The sequence below is a fragment of the Lactuca saligna genome, chromosome 6 (genome assembly GCF_052625555.1).
Source record: "Lactuca saligna cultivar CGN05327 chromosome 6, ASM5262555v1, whole genome shotgun sequence".
Lineage (NCBI taxonomy): Eukaryota > Viridiplantae > Streptophyta > Magnoliopsida > Asterales > Asteraceae > Lactuca > Lactuca saligna.
The window spans coordinates 9,319,526-9,341,041 of record NC_136422.1 but is presented as its reverse complement, the minus strand read 5'-3'; the positions used below and the strand labels follow the sequence as shown (position 1 = coordinate 9,341,041).

Genomic DNA, 21,516 nt, shown 5'->3' with positions numbered 1-21,516 from the left:
TACTAGCCTACAACCTAGTAACGCTTGATGATTGGAGGGGTGGATGTCTACTTGTTTGACAGGTTTCTTAATATGATAACTATATGGATAAAACACCTTTTAATCATTTTAGGGGATAGGGCTCGACTTATTTCATTAAGTTCTAAAAACTCAAACTAAGCATACCACACAAACACAAGTCCACTTTGTTGTTCTTGGGAACCTTCTTGTTTGAACATAAATACAAGCTTCTAACATTGCATTTTCAATTGAACAATCCGAGAAAAGTAACATCATACAAAATTTATATTGTATAAAGGTGGTATCTAATAATAAGATTATATTATAAGGTAAGATTTGGGTTTCTTGCTTACACAGATTATTGGATTACATGATAATATATATAGTATGATGATTAATCAAGTCTTGCAGGATGAATATTAAAGTCTTACACTACAATGGCTTCACGTCATATCAAAATAAGGTATCATGTATTTAAATGAAGCCACTTTAGAATGTTTAAATTGTATGTGCATTGTAATTTTTGTCTTTTCAATTTATACATTTTTGTCCTTATGATATAAACTAATTAACCAACATATATATATATATATATATATATATATATATATATATATATATATATATATATATATATATATATATATATATATATATATATATATTAAAACAATTATGAAATCAAAACCAACCATCCATTTTGAAAAATTATTTTGACTAGCAAATTCATCAACCAAACAACTTGGCAATGCATGGTCTCATTCCCTCAATCCCCATAGACTAATTCACAAGATGACAAGCCACCGTCCTTTGTGCTTGCCATGTGATAAAGTTTTCCCTAAGATATCAAAACATTTCAAGTGTTTTTACACACACGACATCTCCGACAAACTCACTATTCGACCAAATAACAAGTACTTTGTCTTTATTTTTCTCAAGTTTTAGTTTTGGATTCATATATAGGACAAACAATTAGGATACAAACTTTCAGAACGAACCCCCCCAAAATCTTCTTAGCAAGAACCCTTTGCTTTAGTGACACATATAGTATTTCTTTGTGACAAAACTTCCTTCTTTCGTGACACTTCTTTGAAGTCAATATATGTTTTATGGGTCGATCCTTTCACCTCATCAAAAACAGATTCCTTTTGCATGAGTCGAAAAACTAGTGTCCTTTTCACGTTCTTCGCAACTAAGATAAACCATGTATTTGCTCACTCCGATCATCTAATTTCTTTGGATGTGAACTTAAAGTTTTATTATGCATTAAACAAAAAAATCTTTCAAAACATAAAAATTGATATGCTGTAGTCTTACATGACACAACGATTAGGAATCATCACATGTTGATAAAAAACACATCGTTTTCCATCCTTAGAAATGTCTTATAAAGAAGTGGTTAATTATAGGTTGATTTTTAATAAATGTATCAATAAGATGTTTAAGAGGTTGAATGGTGAGTTATATTTTTGCAAATATTCATCTTAATATAAATAAATAATGAAATAACAATAAAATATATCATATCATGGTATATATATGAATCATTTTTACTTAGGCCAGGATCAATTAAATCCAAACAAAATCAAGAAATAAGTTAAGGAAAGTCTCGAAATGTTAAGTATTTTCTGAAGTTGATCCTTGCTAAAAATGTTAGGAAGTTAACATCTTTTTATCACATTGGTTTCTTCTCCTCTTTTGCTTTATATTTGATATGCCATGTTGATTTGATTCAGAATGGAGCAAAACCTATTTAATTAACCTAATTGAAAGTTTATAACTAATTACATGTTTTAGTTCTATTAAAACTCGCTAATACATAGATCTGCCACCCAAAAACAGCTCTCATGTTACAAGTCTACCAACATCACTGTGAACAAAATCTTCAAAAAGTCAAAAACACAGTTTCGCCCAAGTTCCACCACCACCACAACAAACCGTTCTTTCAAGGTTCGATGCGAGAACTCGTCCCAGGGCCCACGCTTGGATGAATCTGGGGACGAATTGCATGGAAAATCATGGCGATCACTGGAGGGTGTAGTCCACTGCTCATCAAATTACGTACCTTTATCACCTATTAGCTTCTTGGAGCGAGCAGCCAGTATTTACAGCCACCGGACATCGGTGGTTTATGGGTGTATTAAGTACACATGGGAAGAAACACACCGTAGGTGCGTCAAGCTTGCATCTGCCATTAACCATTTAGGGGTTTCTCGAGGCGACGTCGTAAGTTTTCTTTCTACTCATTTAGTAACCATTATACTAATCATTACTGAAGCTAAAGTTATGGAGTGCAGGTAGCGGCTCTAGCACCAAATGTCCCGGCTATGTTAGAGCTTCATTTCGCAGTTCCCATGGCTGGAGGCATCATTTGCCCTCTCAACAAACGTCTGGATGCAAATATGGTTTCAACCCTTCTCGAACACTCAGAAGCCAAGATCCTCTTTGTCGACTACCAGTTATTGCATGTAGCTGAAGAAGCTGTCAATATTCTCGAGAAGATGGATTTAAAACCTCCTCTTATTGTCGTAATATCTGAACAAGACTCCCTGTCTCCGTTGAAACCCACAGGAAAATACGAATACGAATACGAGAGCCTTGTGGAGAGTGGAGTGACTGAATTCTCTATAATCCGACCAAATGACGAATGTGATCCTATCAGTTTAAACTATACATCTGGGACAACATCGAGGCCGAAAGGAGTAGTTTGTAGCCACCGAGGGGCTTATCTTAGCTCCATTGCTTCAGTGTTCATACGTGATATGCGAGAGATGCCTACGTACCTTTGGACGTTGCCTATGTTTCACTGCAACGGATGGTGCTTCACGTGGGGTGTGGCTATCGTTGGTGGCACTAATGTTTGCCTACGACGTTGCGATCCTAAAGATATATTTAATAATATAGTCCTTCACAAGGTGACACATATGGATGGAGCTCCAACTGTCTTGAACATGATTGTGAATACTCCGGTGACTGATCGGAAACCACTTCCACACGAAGTTAAGATCGTAACCGGCGGTGCACCTCCACCTGCGTCAATCATCTCAAAGATAGAGGAGCTAGGGTTTCGTGTATCTCATATTTATGGCCTCAGTGAAACGTATGGTCCAGGAACTTTATGTGTGTGGAAGCCCGAGTGGGAAAGGTTGCCTCGTGAAGAGCAATTTAAGCTTCAAGCACGACAAGGAGTGAAAACTTTGGTGATGGAGGATGTCGAGGTAAAAGATCCTGCAACAATGGAGAGTGTAAAATGTGATGGGAAATCGTTAGGGGAGGTTATGTTTAGAGGGAATGCAGTCATGAGTGGATACTTCAAGGATCTGAGAGCAACCGAAGAGGCTTTTGCCGGAGGATGGTTTCGAAGTGGTGATCTTGCTGTTAAACATCCCGACGGGAATATAGAAGTAAAGGATAGGTCCAAAGATATTATAATCTCCGGTGGTGAAAATATATGCACGATCGAGGTGGAAACTGTGATTTATAGCCATCCTGCAGTTCTGGAGGTTGCTGTCGTTGCACGTCCCGACGATCATTGGGGTCAAACTCCCTGTGCATTTGTGAAGTTGAAGAAAGGTGTTGATGTTGATGCTCAAGAAATTATTCAGTATTGTCGAGATCGCATGCCACATTATATGGCACCTCGAACTATTATTTTTGACGATTTGCCAAGAAATGCAACTGGTAAGGTACAGAAGTTTGTGTTGAGGGAGAAGGCAAAGCTTATGGGTAGCCTTTCTGACCGGAAAGTATAAACCTCATTTCCAAGTTTTCATCAAATGTATGAGTGATTCTATCCATGAATTGGGTAGCGTCAAAAATCAAATAATAATGATAAATATTATGTCGTCTATGTACGTTTACATAACATGTTTAGAAATTAATATGGTAATTTTTAGTATATATTTATCAATCTTGGAATCAAAATAGGGTAAGTGTATCCATACTCTTTTTATATTCTAACAACACCCTACTAATTATTATGATACTAATTTTAATTTAAATGATTAAAATGATTAATTAAGAATTTAACCATTTTACTTATAATGGTAATATTTTTCCTTATAATTATTAGCTAATAATAAAACCGTCCAAAATGCTTATTACGAACACGTTCATGGTCTACGTGACCGCATACCACGATCATGCATACCATCCCACTTCTCCGACTGTTTCTCTCGCTTTTCTGTCTATTTCTCACGATCACACGATGTTCATACTTCTGAGACTGTTTCTCACGCTCCGATGATGTTAATTGTATCTCTCTTCTCGATCTTTTCACGATTGTTAGTGACTCTAAACGATGGTTGAAGGTGGCCATTCGTTGGTTGAAGGTTACCGCCAGTTAGTGGTTGCTGGCAATTTGGTTCTCTATCTCTCTTTCTTTCGTTCATCTCCAATGGAAACATTTGTTGAAGGTGGTAGTTCGTTGGTTGAAGGTTACCACTGGCTAGTGGTTGCATCGGTTTGGTTCTCTACCGGCGACATCGATAGTTCGGTGGTTCAAGGTGGTGTTAAAGAACATATTTTCTTTGATTATTGTTAATGCATTGCTTAATCTATGTTGTTATTTATGCTTATATAAAATATTGTGGTTTATTGATTGCTTAAAGGAATTTAATGGTGTTCCACGTTCAATGCAATTATAATTTGTATTTTGTTCATAATCTTACAATTTAGTGTTTTTAAAATAAGGGGATATGACTTATTAGGGTAATTACCTTTTCGTTTTGTTCAAATATGAGTAACTTTTTTTTGTACACGTCTAGGTAACAAAAACTTGTTCGAAGTGTTCACATATGACCATTATGATCGGTTGTAGCAAGTTACAACCGGTCATGATAGTTATATGTGAACACTTCCAACAAGTTTGTTACTTAGGCGTGTACAAAAAAGTCACCTAGATGTGAATAAAACGAAAAGGTAATTACCCTGATAAGTTAAAAGCTTGTCGAGTCGAAAGTTTGTCGGATCCCCATAGATCTGATGGGGCAAGAGCCTAATACTTATATTGTAACATCTCAAAAACCATGGTAAAAATTTTCAATTTTATAAAACATTTCCACAATAAATTGTAGATAAACATCCATTTTTTTTTCAATTCACTTCCAAAAAATCAGAGTATCAAGTCAACCTCTCGAAACATAAAACAATAGGATGATGTGTATGATCGCGCCTTCATTTTGTCTCGATCATCAGAAGTACCAGAAACATTGAAATCAACAAATATAAGTCAAAGCTTAGTGAGTTTCCCTAATATACCCCTCATAACAATACATATACAATGCATACACATCGGTCCCACATCATCACACTGGATTGCCCCTGAGCCTACAACATGAGACTGGATTGTCTAGTCTCGGCCCACAACTCATGACTGGCTTGCTCCAGAGCCCACAACATAAGACTGGATTGCCCTACCGGCCCTCATCCTATGACTGGATTTCTCCCGAAGCCACAACATAAGACTAAAATGCCCTCCCATCCCTTAACTTATGACTGGATTGCTCCCGGGTTAGTTAGCTTACATTATACAACAGTACCGCCGCAACCCAACCACACTATGTTGACATATGTAAACAGATAAATGATAACCATCAATACAAGTAATTATACAGATCTACCAATTTAACATGTTACTATAATATATCAACATCCTACACACAAGGACACAGACTGCAGTATAAAGTATAGTGATGAAACTCACATCGCAATCTTGAAGATCACAGTGATGATCATAGATCCAATAACTGGCTCTACAGTTCACCTATACAACAAATAGGGACCAAGTCTCAATCTACAACCTAAAATCCTTGATTTGACCTAAAATCAAACTTGGTCAAAATCAAGGTCAACGGTCAACTCCAGTTGACCTACGCTCAACGTAGAGCTCAAGGCAGTAAATGGGCAAAATCATAGCTATACCCATCGCAAGGAAAATTATGCCCTACATAGCTCCCCGGTAACCAACTAAATTATTAGGTCCTTAAAACAGAAGAGTAGCTCCGTATACTATCAAATCTATACCAAATGGACATCTTAATATATAAAGTCTCTGACTTTATCAATTTGTATGGCCACAAGGAGCACAAAACCAGAACCTAGGTCCATGAAGTTATCTATTGCTAAAGAATCCAAAGATTAAGGTTTTTGAGCTGCGCTCCTATGCGCGACGTAGCTTAATGTCACACCCAAAAACCGAGAATGGCAGAATACGTCCTGGGGTGGAGGACGTCATGTACAATATCATAACAATACATAATAGTAAAAACAAGCAACAACATCCATTTCATTAATATAATATTTTTCATACATGTGTGTTCTGTACAATAGACACCAAAAGTATAATCAAAATAAAAGATGAGTCTTATATGTGCTCCATCTTCTCAAAAGCTGCATCAATACCTGTTTATTGTTGACCTGAGAATACATGTTATTTTGAAAACGAATATCAGTATAAAGCTGGTGAATTCATAAGTATTTAGTGTCGTTGTTTGTATAAAAATGTTTACAATCATGTAATGAAATGGCTGTTATCAAAATTTGAAAGTAATTTGATTCCTAGAAAATCCCATATTTTCCAGCAAAAATAGTGTTTTACCAAAACTAGGTTATTTGTATTTTCGTGTCTTTGAAAATGTAATAATCTTCTCGTGAAAATATCAGTAATGAAAATACAGTTTTAAACTCGTTCATTTTAGAGAAGGAATGGAGTTTCACCCCTGCAGCATCCCTGCTGGTTAAATGTAATAGTGAATGTAACTCCAGATAGTATTAGTCTTGTACACACCTCGTGATGTGTGTTTAATTAGGATTTGAATGTGAGCTCGTATGAAATCATACTGAGAGATAGTAGTATAGTGGCTGACCCTCCAGGTCACCAATACTGTAGTAGTGTTTTGTCATCCCTGGGCCAAAAAGGCCCGGGCTATAGCTGGCAGCCGTGATGGGGGAAATCCGTCCCATATAGATCTATACACATAGTGGTCGCTTTCCCTCCAGGAAGCGATGGTTATCCGACAGTTGCATAGCAAAGTGTTGTATAGAGAAATAGTGCATCACATTCCATTGTAGTATTTTCTCTCGTACAATATAAAGTATTCTCTTAGTGTACTATGTAATGTTCTCTTGACGTAGTTTATAGTGTTTCTTCATATAGTGGATAGTGTTACCTTAGCAAAGTATAGTATATAGCGTTCTTTTCACATAGTGTATTGTACATAAAATCTTGTAATGGTACTGACCATAGTGTGTATCATAGTAACATTGGTATTGAATAGTAATCCTTAAGTTTACCTATTATAGTTAAATAGAGTACTTTAGTTGAGTGTCTTCGATAGGTAGGAGTATCGAACTAGAGTGAAAACTTTTATATCTAACACAAATATACAAGATATATAACTAAGTATTATGTCACACCCCAAAACCGGAACGACGGAAACGTTCTGGGGTGGATGACATCATGTCAAGTATCATAACATATGCAGTATAGTAATCAAAGTACAACAACCATTGCATTAATAGTAATAGTTTTACATGGTTTACATTACATTACATCATCAAAGTAATACAAGTAATAATATAGGTGCAACTTGGTACTAAACTGTCTTCACCAAAAGCTCCTGGGATGTACCTATCTATTGCTGACTTGAGAATACAAGTTATTTGAAAGCGAGTATCAACATTTTTACAAATGCTGGTGAGTTCATAAGTATTTAGTGTCGTTTTAATTCAAATAACTTTATACAAGTAGTAGTTTTAGAGTACACAGTGAATTAGAGTCCTTTCCAGAAAATCCTATATTTTCTAATTTAAAAGCAGTCTTCTACCAAGACTGAACGGAGTTATGTTGTAAAAAGTGATTTTTCCCTTAACGCTATCATTATCAAAATAGGGTATTGATTGTAAAGAAAGTAGGAGAATATCAGGGAAAATAACATATGCCTCAGCAGTGAAGACTATTGACTAAGACAAAAGAAATCATAGACTCCAGGAGAGTATCGAATGAACGACGCGCCTGGCTCAGTCTAACGAGAGAAAACACAGAACCCAGCCAATATCAAATGAATGATATGTCTAGCAAGGTCTAAAAACAGTGAACACAGACCCCAGACAGTACCAAATGAATGATAAGTCTAGCAAGGTCTAAAACAAAGAGTGAATGTGAACTTGTGTGTAACCATTCTGATCGACGATAGAGTATCCGGTTACCCTCCAGGTCACGCGTAGAGGTAGTGGAAGTAGTAGTGGTAGTAGTAGTAGTGGCTTCATGTCACCCATGGGCCTTACCGACGCGAACTGTAGCTAGTAGTCAGGTGTGGGAGTGTCAGTCCAGTATAGATCTATACACATGGTGTTCGCTCTCCTTCCCGGAGACTCTGGTAACACGACATTGGCACAATGAAGCGTCGTAGAGAGTAATAGTGTGTCACATTCTAAAGTAAGAGAGATATAGAGAGAGTGATAGTAAAAGAGATAGGGTGAGAGATAGAGTCCCTTAACTATTCCTATAATAGTTACTAGTGTCTCTGATCTATGAGTGACGAGTGAGAGGATGCCCTTGCTACCCAAGGGAAGTGAACTGATCGATGTAATCCTATATGTCTATGCTTGTATACATAATATATAACTAATGATCAAACGACCTTCGGACGGACATCCGATCCCACCAGACCACATCTCAACAAAGAAAAGGAAATAGGGCGAACTAGCCTTCCTAAGTCCTTTAAACATTATTTATATAACTTATACAAGCACATGCATACATAGAAGCATTTAACGAAGTTTAAGTGTTTAACGAAGTAGAAGTGTTTCACAAAGTATAAGTGTTAACGAGTAGGGGCGTATTGTGAAGTATAAGCGTATCGTGAAGTATAAGCGTATCGTGAAGTATAAGTGTATTGTGAAGTATAAGCGTATCGTGAAGTATAAGTGTATTGTGAAGTAAAAGCGTATCGTGAAGTATAAGCATATCGTGAAGTATAAGTGTATTGTGAAGTAAAAGCGTATCGTGAAGTATAAGCGTATCGTGAAGTAGAAGTGTATTGTGAAGTAAAAGTGTATCACGAAGTAAAAGTGTTAACAAAGTAGTAGTGTTTAACTAAGTAAGAGCATTAACTAGATAGAAGTATAACGAAGCCGTAGTATCTAACAAAGTAGGAGTATAAAATCATGGAAGAAAACTTTGATGAAATCTTTGGAAAACCTTTATACTTTAAGAAAATCATTCATAAACAAGTTTTGATTGTAACCTTGATAAAATAGAGAAAACCTTGGTTTAAAATGCTGCTGTAGCAGAGTTTGAAATAAAACATACAACACAAGAGGCAATTTGAGAAAAGCTTTGAATACATAGAGACATTTTAGAAAACCATTTACAGTATCATACTTGGTAAAACAATTAATAGTGTAAAAAAATCCTTGTGCATGCGGGTTATTAATCACATGTGATTGATATGATAACTGGCATGTTTAACTTGTATTCCCCTCCTTAAAAGCATGTAAAAACATTTAAAATGTTAATTCAGGGGTATGAACTCACCTGTTGTCAGTGGATCCGACGAAGGTGCCGGTTGGGTGCTCGGTGTCAAGTAAAGACTTGAACACACTTAGTGACCTATTAAACATATGATAACATATATTTACATACAATTAGCAAATATAATACTAATTTAAACATGTGTACGCATCCTAAAGTGCGGAAAACACTTTGGTTAAGTGCTTGGAGTGTCCCGGGTAACATTTAAGGGTGTGTATGTCTTAGATAGGGACTTTACTCTTCAAGAGCAAGATCTTTATAGAGCTCACAGCCCTAAGACCATGTCCCCATGAGTTTATGGCCGTAAACTCATGGTGGGAGTGTTCTAGGATGCTAAATGGCCTTATATCATTCATAGAATTAGGCTAGGTCCAAATATAATGCATATGAAGGGGTTTAAGGCTCTTAAGGGACCATTTAAGGAGTTCACGGCCATAAACAAGGAGTTTATGGCTGTAAACTCTCACTTGGTCATTTCTTTCATAGTTCTAAGCCTTAAATGATAGAGTATAAAGTTCTAAGCATTATTCCAAGCCAAATGGGGGTGTTAGGGCATCATTTGGGCACTTAATGGGAGTTTACGGACCATGGACCAATTCTAAGGGGGTTTACGGCCGTAAACTCCTAAGTCCATGGTTTCTTAAATGTTTAAAGCCTTTACATTCGTGGAATTGCTTCTAGACATTTTTCCAAGGCCATAGGAGGTGTTTAGGGGCATTTCTAACACTTAAACTTGAATTTACTCCCCATGAAGAGGAGTTTATGGTGCAAGCATATTCTTGGGTAGTAAACTCAAGTTTACTCCCCAAAATTATAGTTCAAGGTGTTCTAAGTCCGAATGTGTAAGTCCACAAGTCATATCTAAGCCTTAGGGGCAATTTGGAGGGGTTTTGGGGCTTAAAAAACCCCATTTAGGGGTGTTCACGGTCCAAGAGTGTTCTTGGGCTGTAAACACATAACTTGGCCCCTATTTGATGTCTTAAACACGAATTTGCATGTTAGTTAAGCTATACAACAAGTTATGATAGAGTTCTTACTAGTTTGAGGCTCGAAACGGGTGTTTTTGGCTCGAAAACGAGTTGTAGAGAGAGAGAGTGTAGAGAAAGAGTGGAAAAGGTGGAATGGAGTTTACTCTCCCTTATATAGGGGCTTGAGTTAGGGCTTAGTGAAAATCTACCCGATACTGCAGTTAAACGGGGCTTTTGGTCGCACCCGATTTAGTGGTCGTATTTTGATTTGGTTGAAACTAAAATTTTTCAAGGGAAAAATTTGGGGTGTTTCTAATTTATTTCAACCCTCATAAAGTCATTCAAAAAGTCCCAAATTTATTAACCAGTCCAAAAGTTAACAAACAGTTAAATAAAACGAGGCTTATTAACGGAAAGAGGGGTTAAAAATGACGGAATAAATTTCGGGTTGTCACATATTAAACGACAATCGGACAAATAACCTAACACCCTAAGTCTACAATCAAACAAGAATAGGAAATAAGGCCAGTTGTCAGTTCTAAGTCCTTCAATACTTACTTATATAAATATATTGGCGTAGACATGATTTGGAAATAATTTAAAGGTCTGAAAATATTGAAAATCAGTTTCGAGACAATTGATTTGTGAAAATGAGGTTGATAAACATTTGAAATAACTTTACTGACAAGATACTTTAAAATGTAGAAAATCCTTTTGATAACAAGTCTTAATCACGTGTGATTGATACTGCAATGTATCGGATTCAACTTGTATTCCCCCCATAAAAGCAGTTAAAAACATTTGAAAGGTTAATTTAGGGGTATGAACTCACTGTTTGATGTAGGGTTCAAGTGTGCTATCGATATGAGTGTCAATGGATGCTCTGAACGCAAGTAGCCCCTATTAATCATATGGTGACACATATATAAGTTAGAGCTAGGGTGTTTTGTGACTAAAAATGATGGGAAACCACCCTAAGGACTTGGAATCACTAGGACTAAGTGTCCCATGTTCTATACTCAATGATCTATGCAAGTTTAAGGCCAAATAGGAGTATTAGGGCGGTGTGTGTCTCGGGAATACGACTAGAACTTTGTGTGAGGCTGCACACTAGAGTGTGCGACCGTACAGGGTGTGTGTGCTGCCGTACACAGGGGTGTGCGGCCGTACACTCCTTGTTTGAGTCCTATGTGTCGATTGTGTGGCCATACTCTCACTTTAGAGGGTGTTTTGAACGTGTGCGGCCACATGATGAAGGTGTGGGGCCGCACTCCTTCAAGGGGTGAAAAGCACGAAGAACACTATGAGTTTTAGGCTTGGATTCAAGTGTTTTACCTCTATAGCAAGTTGAAAGATGACGTTCGTCACGTTTTGGAGGTCTTCAAAATGTTCTTGGGTGGTTTTTCTAGAGAGAGAAAGTATAGAGAGGGAAACATGCAGCCAAAAGTGAATGGGAAGGGTTCCTTTACTATATATAGGGTTGAGTGTGAGGCTGGAGGGGGTTTGCGGTTGGGTGTACGGCTGGCTAGTCGCACACACTGGTGTGCGGCTGCACACACCTCTCTTGGTGTGTTTGGCTGGATTTTATGATGCAACACCCTTCCTAACCCTTCCTAAGGCCCACATCTATGATATACTAAGCCTAAAACACTCGTGCGGACCCAAAATTTTGCTAAAACATGCTAAATTCAAGTGAATTACAAATATATGGATCGATTTCACAGTGTACAAGTATCGGGTTGTCACATTCTCCCCCCATTAGGGGAATTTCGTCCCGAAATTTAGAGTTCAAGCAGTTAAGTTATTACAAATAACTAAGTAAAAAGATGGGGGTATTTAATTTTCATTTGATCTTCGCGCTCCCAAGTGAACTCTGGTCTTCGCTTAGTATTCCAACGAACCTTCACTATAGGGATGCAACTTTGTTTCGTTCGTTTGACTTATCGATCCATGATCTCCACCTGTTCTTCTACGAAATTGAGGCTCTCGTTGATCTCGATCTCGTCGAATGGGATTACAAGAGTCTCGTTGGATAAACACTTTTTCAAGTTTGAGACGTGGAATGTAGGATGTATGTTACTAAGCTTGCGAGGTAGATTGAGTTTGTAAGCTACGGGGCCGATTCTAGCGAGAATCTCAAAAGGCCCTATGTATCTTGGATTTAGTTTTCCATGCTTTCCAAAGCGTATCGTGCCTTTCCAGGGTGAGACTTTCAGAAGGACTCGGTCTCCCACCTGGAACTCCAAGGGTTTTCTTCGTTTGTCTGCGTAGCTTTCTGTCGGTCTCTAGCGGCTTTTAATCTTTCACGAATCTGAACGATCTTCTCAGTTGTTTCTCGAATGATCTCCGGACCTGTGAGAGTGCTGTCAGGAATCTGCCCTTTAGCTAACTGGGTGTCACCCACGTCAGCCCAGCACAGAGGGGATCTGCACTTTCAGCCGTAGAGGACTTCAAATGGAGCTGCCTTGATGCTCGTGTGGTAACTGTTGTTGTAGGAAAACTCGTCCAGGGGTAAGTGGGTATCCCATGCCTTACCAAAGTCGATCACACAAGCTCGCAGCATGTCTTCCAATGTCAGGATAGTCCTCTCACTTTGTCTGTCGGTCTGCGGATGGTAGGTTGTACTCATGTCCAACCTCGTTCCTAGGGCGCTTTGCAGTGATTGCCAGAATCTCGAAGTGAACCTACTATCCCTATCGGAGATAATAGATATATGAACACCATGCAATCGAATAATCTCTTGGATGTAGATTCATGTGAGTCTTTCCATCTTGAAGGTTTCCTTGGTTGGCAGGAAATGGGCGGATTTAGTCAATCGATCGAAAATTAACCAAATGGTATCATACCCACTCGGAGATTTGGGTATTTTGGTAATGAAATCCATAGAAATCATCTCCCATTTCCACTCAGGTATCTCGGGTTGCTGGAGCAGACTCGAGGGTTTCTGATATTTGACCTTCACCTTGGCACAAGTCAGACACTTGCCCACGAAGGTAGCGATCTCGACTTTCATGTTTGGCCACTAATATAACTTCTTGAGATCAAGGTACATCTTTTCCGAACCTGGGTGAACAGAGTACCTGGTCTTGTGAGCTTCGTTCATGACTACCTCTCTGTAACCACCGAACTTTGGGGTCCATATCCGGTCCATGAAACAATAAACTTCGTCTCCTCGGATCTCAAGATTCTTATCCATTCCCCTTAAAGTTTCGTTTATGACATTTTCTGGTTTTAGGTCTTCCATTTGGGCTTCACGGATTTGTGTGGATAAGTGAGAATGGATGGTCAATGTCAGAGATCTGGCCCTTCTACCAGAATATTCTTTCCGACTCATGGTGTCTGCTACTACATTGGCTTTACCCGGGTGATATCGAATTTCGCATTCGTAATCATTGAGTAGTTCGACCCACCATCGTTGTCTCATATTGAGCTCTTTCTGGCCTATATTCATAAAACTCTCATATGATCTTCACACTTTTGCTCTCATGACACTACCTATCATACAAGAAACTGAGTGGGGCAAGCTTAGGAGGTTGGTGCACACATAGGGTTTTCAACTCACAATAATTAAATTCTTTATTTTCATCAAATCATTTAACACGATTACCCATTCCCGTTATCCTCACTTTCTGTCCTTAGAACATCTAATTCAAGGGATGTACTCTAAGGATTATCTTCAAGATAGACAATAATGCTTAGGGGATTCCTTAGCAATATATGTCAATAAGGCAACCATGGGGGGGGGGGGAGGGGGGGATGGAGTACACCTGGTGAACTCTTAGTTCAAAAACACCGACAGGTTGTGAGCCCACCAACGTTCCACTAGACTGTCTAGAATAGTCCGAGGTCATCATCTATACTCCGCTAGATGACTGAATCATCTTCAAAGTCAAGGCCTCTCATCATCTATATCATCTTTCATCTACACATCTTTACCCAATATATTTATAGGTATAAAATACATATACAATTTAAATCAAGTAAAACATGTATAAATCGTTCATCTAGCATAGATATAAGGAGCATATATAATAGACACATATAGCATGTAATTATCTTACATACTTCATATCTATGTTTAAGATGAAAGAAACTACACACTGACATGTTAAAGTGATGACTCGAAACTCGGACAGTGCTTTGCTTCTAACAACTGTGTTTTCCTTTGACGTAACCTAGTATCATCATCACTAAGTCTTAGTATAATATTTCTTACGCTAATTATTAGTCTATATTCATCATTATCTTTATAGCTGATAAGGGATAAGCAGGTAAGATACTATCGGATATAGGGTCCGTTAGGTATACAAAGTATATTATTTGGAAATCTTACTTTAAACACCTCAATAAATTTCGCCTTGTCATCATCCTGTAAGGTGATCAGTCAATATAATGACTTGGAATCACTGATAAATATTATTTATAAGTTCAATGATTATAAACATAAATATAAGTTATATTAAAAGCACGATAAACATAACTCAACTTACAAGTTGTTTAGCGAAAAACCAGAATTTGCGTGTGCAGAACATCAAAACCGAAAGCTCTATTTCTTGGGGATCTAACAATCTTGAGCTTCGCTACTAACACTTAGGAAGTACTAGAACAAGGCCTCGGGACCTTGGGAGGGTTTAGATAAGGAGTTGTAAAGAAAATGAGTGAAAATCTTCATCTATTTATAGGATTCCAGGGGGTAGTATGCTAGTCGTGTAAGAATTACGCTGGGCATAATGTGCCACGTGTCAGCATCTGGTTGCAAGCCATGAGGAGGAAGGGGGTGTGCCAGATCGCGAGACATGTCGCACCCTCGTTTGACAAAATATAAATATCTTGTAAAATTCATAACTTTCCCATACAAGCTTCGTTTTTGACGTTATTTATATCGACGCGTAGCTATCGACGAGATCTAAAACTTTCATTTACACTCCGTCGCCTAATTTGGAGTTTATTTTAAAAGTTATATTTTAACAGACTTAGACAGTTAAAGTCCGTTAAAAGCTCATAACTTTGTCATCTGACGTCCATTTTCGACTGTCTTTATATTGTTGAACTCCTATTAACGAGATCTTCAACTCTCGTTTAGATTGTTTCGGCTGAAAATCGACTGACCTAAAATTCGATTTCTGAGATGTATACTGGTACACTAAATATTAGAAAAATCAGAACTTTCTCTAATGAAGTCAGATTTAGACGTTCTTTATATGCACGCTTTTGGTTTCATGAATACTACAACTTTCATTTAGACAACTTACGCTAAAAAGTAAATTATCAAAAATTTACTTTTTACGATACATAGAGTTGTGTCGGTTTAATTGCGAAACTTCAAAGGGTCATAATTTCTTCGTTATAAGTTGGATTGGAGTGTTCCTTATATCTTTAGAATCCTTGTAACGACTACTTCAACTTTCTTCAAGGATATTAGGTCTAATTATTATTCTATTTTAGATGTGTATTTCATTCCTATTTTATTATATCATGATAACCATGTATACGACACATAATTACACATAAATCAAATAATGCTCGAATAATTCTCTTTTATTACATCAAATAGGTCACATTTGTTGACCCTAACCATTACATCATCTTATTAATGCCTAGCGGGAAACACAAGCGTTACAATCCCCCCTTCCTTCTTAGGATGATTCCTTCCTCGGAATCATGCTTCGGCAACAGATGTGAATAACGACTTATCATGTAGTCCTCTATATCCCAGGTGAGGTTCGACCCATATGAATGTTTCCATCACACTAACACTCATTCGACCATCTTGCGTTTCAACCTTTTCGTCTTACGGTCAATAATCGATTCGGGATCTTAAATTAACCTATTGTCTTCATCAATCCTCATCTATAAAAATGGAATTATATCGCGAACTTCTCTAATGAATTTCCTCACATAACACATATGGAAAGTGTTATGAATACCGTCCGGTTCTTCTGGCAATTGCAGCTTGTAAGCTTGTGTTGGATTAGTGTCTAAGTCTATAACTATTTTGGTATGTACTTGACCCGATGGTGCATGGTCCTTTTAGGTTGCCTTCACCAAAGCAACTTTATATGATGAATTATGGAGAGAAAGGATTAAATATGATTTATTAATATATTATGAGAATAATATATTAAAGGAGAAATCATATTGTTTAATTAATATTAGTCAATAATTAATTGGTAATTAGTTTTGTGACTAATAGAGATTAATTAAACTTAAGGGACTAGAATTGTAATTATAAGATAATTGCAATTTGGGCCATGGATTGCCTTATATTATAAGGTGGACGAATTCTATGGGGGAATCCCATATGAAATCGTCCAAGGCCTTGAGGAAAGGGCTCCATGGGTTGCTTAGGGCTTAAGCATCCAAATTAGGGTTTCCTTGTTAGATAACCCTAATAGCCTAACTATATATAAATCCCTTAAGGACTAAAAACGTGGCTAAGACTTCTCTAGGGTTTGTACACGTTTTGGGCAGCCTCTATCCTCTCTCATCTTCATCCTTTTGCTTATGGTGTTTGTGAACCATTAGAGGAGTGACATTTGTGACTCTAAGCTTTCTAAAGTCAATACAAGGAGGAATTGGATTGTTATTGCTACATAACAATCAAGGTATGATCTTAAACCTAATTACATGTTAATATGATTACTTGAATGCTAGAATTAGGGTTTATAGTCTTGGATAACTTGCATGTACAATAGAGAAACCTAGATCCAAGCATTAGGGTTTGTATGAGCACATAGGATGTTCTTATGACCAAAACCCATCAGCTTGGTTCCTATCTTGTGAGCTCCTTCTGTGAGAAGATCTCTCATTCCTCCTATGTTAGGTACCCAAATCCTATTTTGGAATACCTTCAACCCCTGGCCATTCGTACCGAATCCCAACGTTTTTCCTAAATTCTTTTCTTTTTGGTTATCTCCTTCCAAATTTTCCTCATGAGATTTGTTAATACTCTCTATAATTGTTGAGACAATTTCAATTGTCAACACCCCTGGCTTCTTCATTTCCAACTTTATCCTTCTACTCAAAGCATCTGCTACGAACATGGCTTTAAGAGGGTGGTAAAGTATCTCGTAATCGTAATCCCTGAGTAATTCTAGCCAGCGTCGTTGTATCATATTCAATTCCTTTTGATCAAGGAGATACTGCAGACTGTTATCATACTATTGCTATCAACTCCAGATCATGAGTGGGATAGTTCTTCTCGCGATCTTTCACTTGTTGAGATGCATATGCTATCACTTTATTTCTCTGGGTCAGAACACACCCTAACCCAACTCCAGACACATCACTATAAACTGCAAGTCTTCAACTCCCTCATGTAAAGAAAGAATCGGTTCTTCACACAAATTCTTCTTTAATTTATCGAATGCTTCTTCATGTTTCTCACTCCATGTATATGTAGGTGCTTTATGGGTTAAGGTTGTTAATGGAGCGGCTATCGAAGAAAAACCTTGGATAAATCTTCTATAATATCCAACCAATCCTAGAAAGCTACAAATCTTAGTGGGACTTTTTGGTTGTTTCCATTTCATCACATCTTCAATCTTTGTTGGGTCAACCATAATTCCTTCTTGGCTAACCACATGACCCAAGAATTTGACTTACCGAATCTAAAAATCACATTTAGAGAATTTTACATACAACTTCTCCTTGTTCAAAACTTCTAATATTTCCCGCAAGTGCTTGCCATGCTCATGCTGGATATTTAAGTAAATCAGAATGTCATCTATGATCACTATTAGGGCTGTAAACGAACTGAACGTTCGACGAACCGTTCGTGAACTGTTCGGCGGGAAGTTCGTTTATGTTCGTTTATTTAATAAATGAACGAACATGAACAAAAATTATCGTTCGTTTAGTTAAATGAACGAACTTGAACAATGGTCTCGTTTGTTCATTTATGTTCGTGAACGTTCGTTTATGATGATCATTTACATTCGTTTATATTCGTTCGTTTAAGTTTATTTATATTCATCTATATTCAATTATTTTTTATTATATTTCTATATTATATGTTCATTTATGTTCATATATGTTCAATTGTGTTTTTTTATCTTTATTCGTTTATGTTTGTTCGTTTATGTTCGTTTAGCATGTTCGCGAACATAAATGAACGAACATGAACAAAGTATTTTGTTAAACGAACGAACATGAACAAGAAAATCTCGTTCGTTTATCCGTTCGTGTTCGTTTGTTGTTCGGCTAACTTAAACGAACGAACATGAACAAGACCTTGTTCGTGTTCGTTTGGTTCGTTTACAGCCCTAATCACTATTATAGATTTATCGAGGAATGGTTTACAAACCATGTTCATCAAATTCATAAATGCTTGTGGAGCATTGGTTAGTCCGAACAGATAACCAAAAACTCATAGTGTCTATATCTCGTTCTGAATGCGGTCTTCTCAATATCTTTCTCTCTCACCTTCAGCTGATGATATCCTAACCTAAGATCGATCTTTGAATAGCTCGCACCTTGTAGTTGATCGAACATGCCGTCAATCCTTGGCAATGGATACTTGTTATTCAATGGATACTCGTATTAGAGTAAATTACTAAAACATGTCATTAGTTTTTGGTTAATTCCATCGCTTTTGTTTGGTTTAAAACTATAATTAGAGTCCGATTTATGGACAAATTATCCATTCTTAAATGAATGCGAGTTGTGTATTCATATGGATTTTTAAGGTTAAATGAATAAAAGAGATTACTAAGTTTCACTTTAGATGTTTGACGTTTAGATCAACCCAAACTTCTTCTATACATATAGATAAAATAATAAAATATCATAAAACACATAGCATTTACAGTTACTAAAGTTATTTCATACGGATGAAAATTATAACATTTGTATTGGATTTGCTTTAGATTAATGTTTGAATGTTTATTGTTGTGGTTGAGACTGAAACATGAGTTTTATTTTTGATATAGTTAGATTTTTCTGAGTTCAGGTAAAATCTGAATTTGTTGTAATTTTGTAATTTATTGGCTTTTATAAATTCTGTCGCATATTCACAAAGTTTTCTTATACTATTTTGTTTCCAATCCGCTACAATCCATTTCTGGTTCTTTACATGGTTGTAAAGTTGGTGAAAAGTAAACTTTGTATTATATTAGCGACCTATATTTACGTCGCTGTCATGGATGGTTTTGTCATATGGTGTCTAGATTTTTATGTGGCTAACCTGTTTCGGTGTGATCAATAACGACGGATATGGCCGTGTTACCTTTTTTTTTTTTTTTTTTTAGATGAAGTTACATATTCCCTAAATAAGTTAAATTAAAAAAACACAAATTAAATACTATCATGAGTAAAAAAATAAAACAGATTGCTATTTAATTAATGTACTTTGCATTGTACAAAACCACGAATATTGTTGCAATGAATAAAGTCGATAACTTATCCGAACCCAACCAATAATCCTTCATTTCGAATATATAAGGTAGCAACTCTCAAAAACCAACAGAATACATGTTAGACGAGGTGTTTGAAACCTGTAACAGTTTACATTAATGAAAATTGACGCTTGCCTGGTACGTCAAACCTAAGTTCCAGTTAGCCGGGGCGACATTGTTACACATAATGGTCTGTTTGGTTGTGTAGGATGTGATCTTGAAAGAGAGAGCTTGACCTTTAAGAGTGGCAAATGCTTGGTATGAGGCTCCCCAGTTGTGGCTCATGCTGATCCATGCAGTCTTGGTCCCTTTAACCCACATTTGGCCAATATCACCAGCACCACCAACGTTCATCACATAGGTCAACAGCCAGTAACCATTTCCTTGGAAAGAGAACCTGATACCCCCTGTCCGAATACATGGTACCCTACAACAACAACAAACAAATTAAGACCTTCATTGTATCTGTAGAAGGTATCAACATGCAATGTATTGATGATTTGTGGAATACAATATACCTGCGGTATTGGACAGGGACAATGCCTGCCTTCCATTGTGCGATCTTCATGAAGGCGGGCTTAGCCATGTCGAAATGAGTTCTTGGGGGGTTACACCATCCACCAGCGTTAGAGTCTTTGGACCAGTTGGGTGGGCAGAGGTTTGTTGCTGTGATCGTAGCAACACCTTTGGAACACCATGGAGATTCGACACACTTAATCTGATAACACTGCCCACATGCATATCCATCTGTAAAGATTGTAGAGCTCAATGCTGCTGTATCAGTTCCATACCCGTTGGTCACAATGTTTCCATATCCACAAGCACCCCCTATACAAAATTTCAACAAAAAAAACAATCAACATTTGCACCTTCATATTGTAATTACTTTTGGATTCTGACACACCAGATGAGGGCCCACGTAATCAATGGGCCCTTGTAGGTGCATTTATCTTTCACCAAAATACATGCGTAGCTAGGCAACTCGTACCCATGGTTGAAGCGGCAGACTCGTCCCCATAAAACGTAGCATGGGCGAGGGTCCAAGGGCTCGGTGTATAAACAACTGGTGCAGTACGCGGAACTCGTGTAGTACGTGGAACTCGTGAAGTATATGTAGCTGCGGTTACAGAATCCAAAGTGGATAAGATTATCATGATGCTCGCAACAAAGACACATAATCCCCATAGTGGATGAACCGGAGCCATTGTGTTCTGTTTCTTGAATCGGGCAGATCCAAAAGCAATGTGTACAAGTGTTGATGAATTTCGGATTCGATATCGAGAGGGATTTATAGGGTGTCAGGTTATTAGAAAGACCGACTTTGTGACCCTCACGAATAAACGATTTGTTTACGTTTTCTTTGTAACATGTACCCACTAACTTGGGGGTTTGAAGCTTTGTAAAATAAGTTGACAACGTGCTAGCAGGTTTTATGTTATTAAGATTATCGTCAACTGACTTTTTCATAATATAATGTTATTGAGATTGTTTTGAGTAATTACGGGTCAACAAGCTATATCAGCCATCATACATAAATCCATTAGTTTAAGTAATTATACAGGCATAACTTCAAAAATGTCACTGTGGTTTTATAAAATCTGAAGTTTAGTCATTAATT

General features: G+C 37.3%; 2 protein-coding genes across 2 annotated transcripts; one reads left to right on the top strand and one right to left on the bottom strand.

Moving 5' to 3' along the window:
• The first annotated feature begins 255 nt into the window (after positions 1–255).
• On the top strand, positions 256–3,898 carry LOC145000947 (butanoate--CoA ligase AAE1-like). The gene is made up of 4 exons (XM_078960250.1): positions 256–329; positions 412–463; positions 1,843–2,226; positions 2,298–3,898. The coding sequence occupies exons 2-4, from the start codon at positions 413–415 to the stop codon at positions 3,750–3,752; spliced, it is 1,890 nt and encodes a 629-aa protein (XP_078816376.1). The 5' UTR covers positions 256–329; position 412; the 3' UTR covers positions 3,753–3,898.
• Positions 3,899–19,814: 15,916 nt separating this feature from the next.
• LOC145000810 (expansin-A7-like) lies at positions 19,815–21,175 on the bottom strand. The gene is made up of 3 exons (XM_078960093.1): positions 20,887–21,175; positions 20,417–20,726; positions 19,815–20,325 (listed from the first exon to the last, which is right to left on the bottom strand). The coding sequence occupies exons 1-3, from the start codon at positions 21,101–21,103 to the stop codon at positions 20,013–20,015; spliced, it is 840 nt and encodes a 279-aa protein (XP_078816219.1). The 5' UTR covers positions 21,104–21,175; the 3' UTR covers positions 19,815–20,012.
• Between the last annotated feature and the right edge of the window lie 341 nt (positions 21,176–21,516).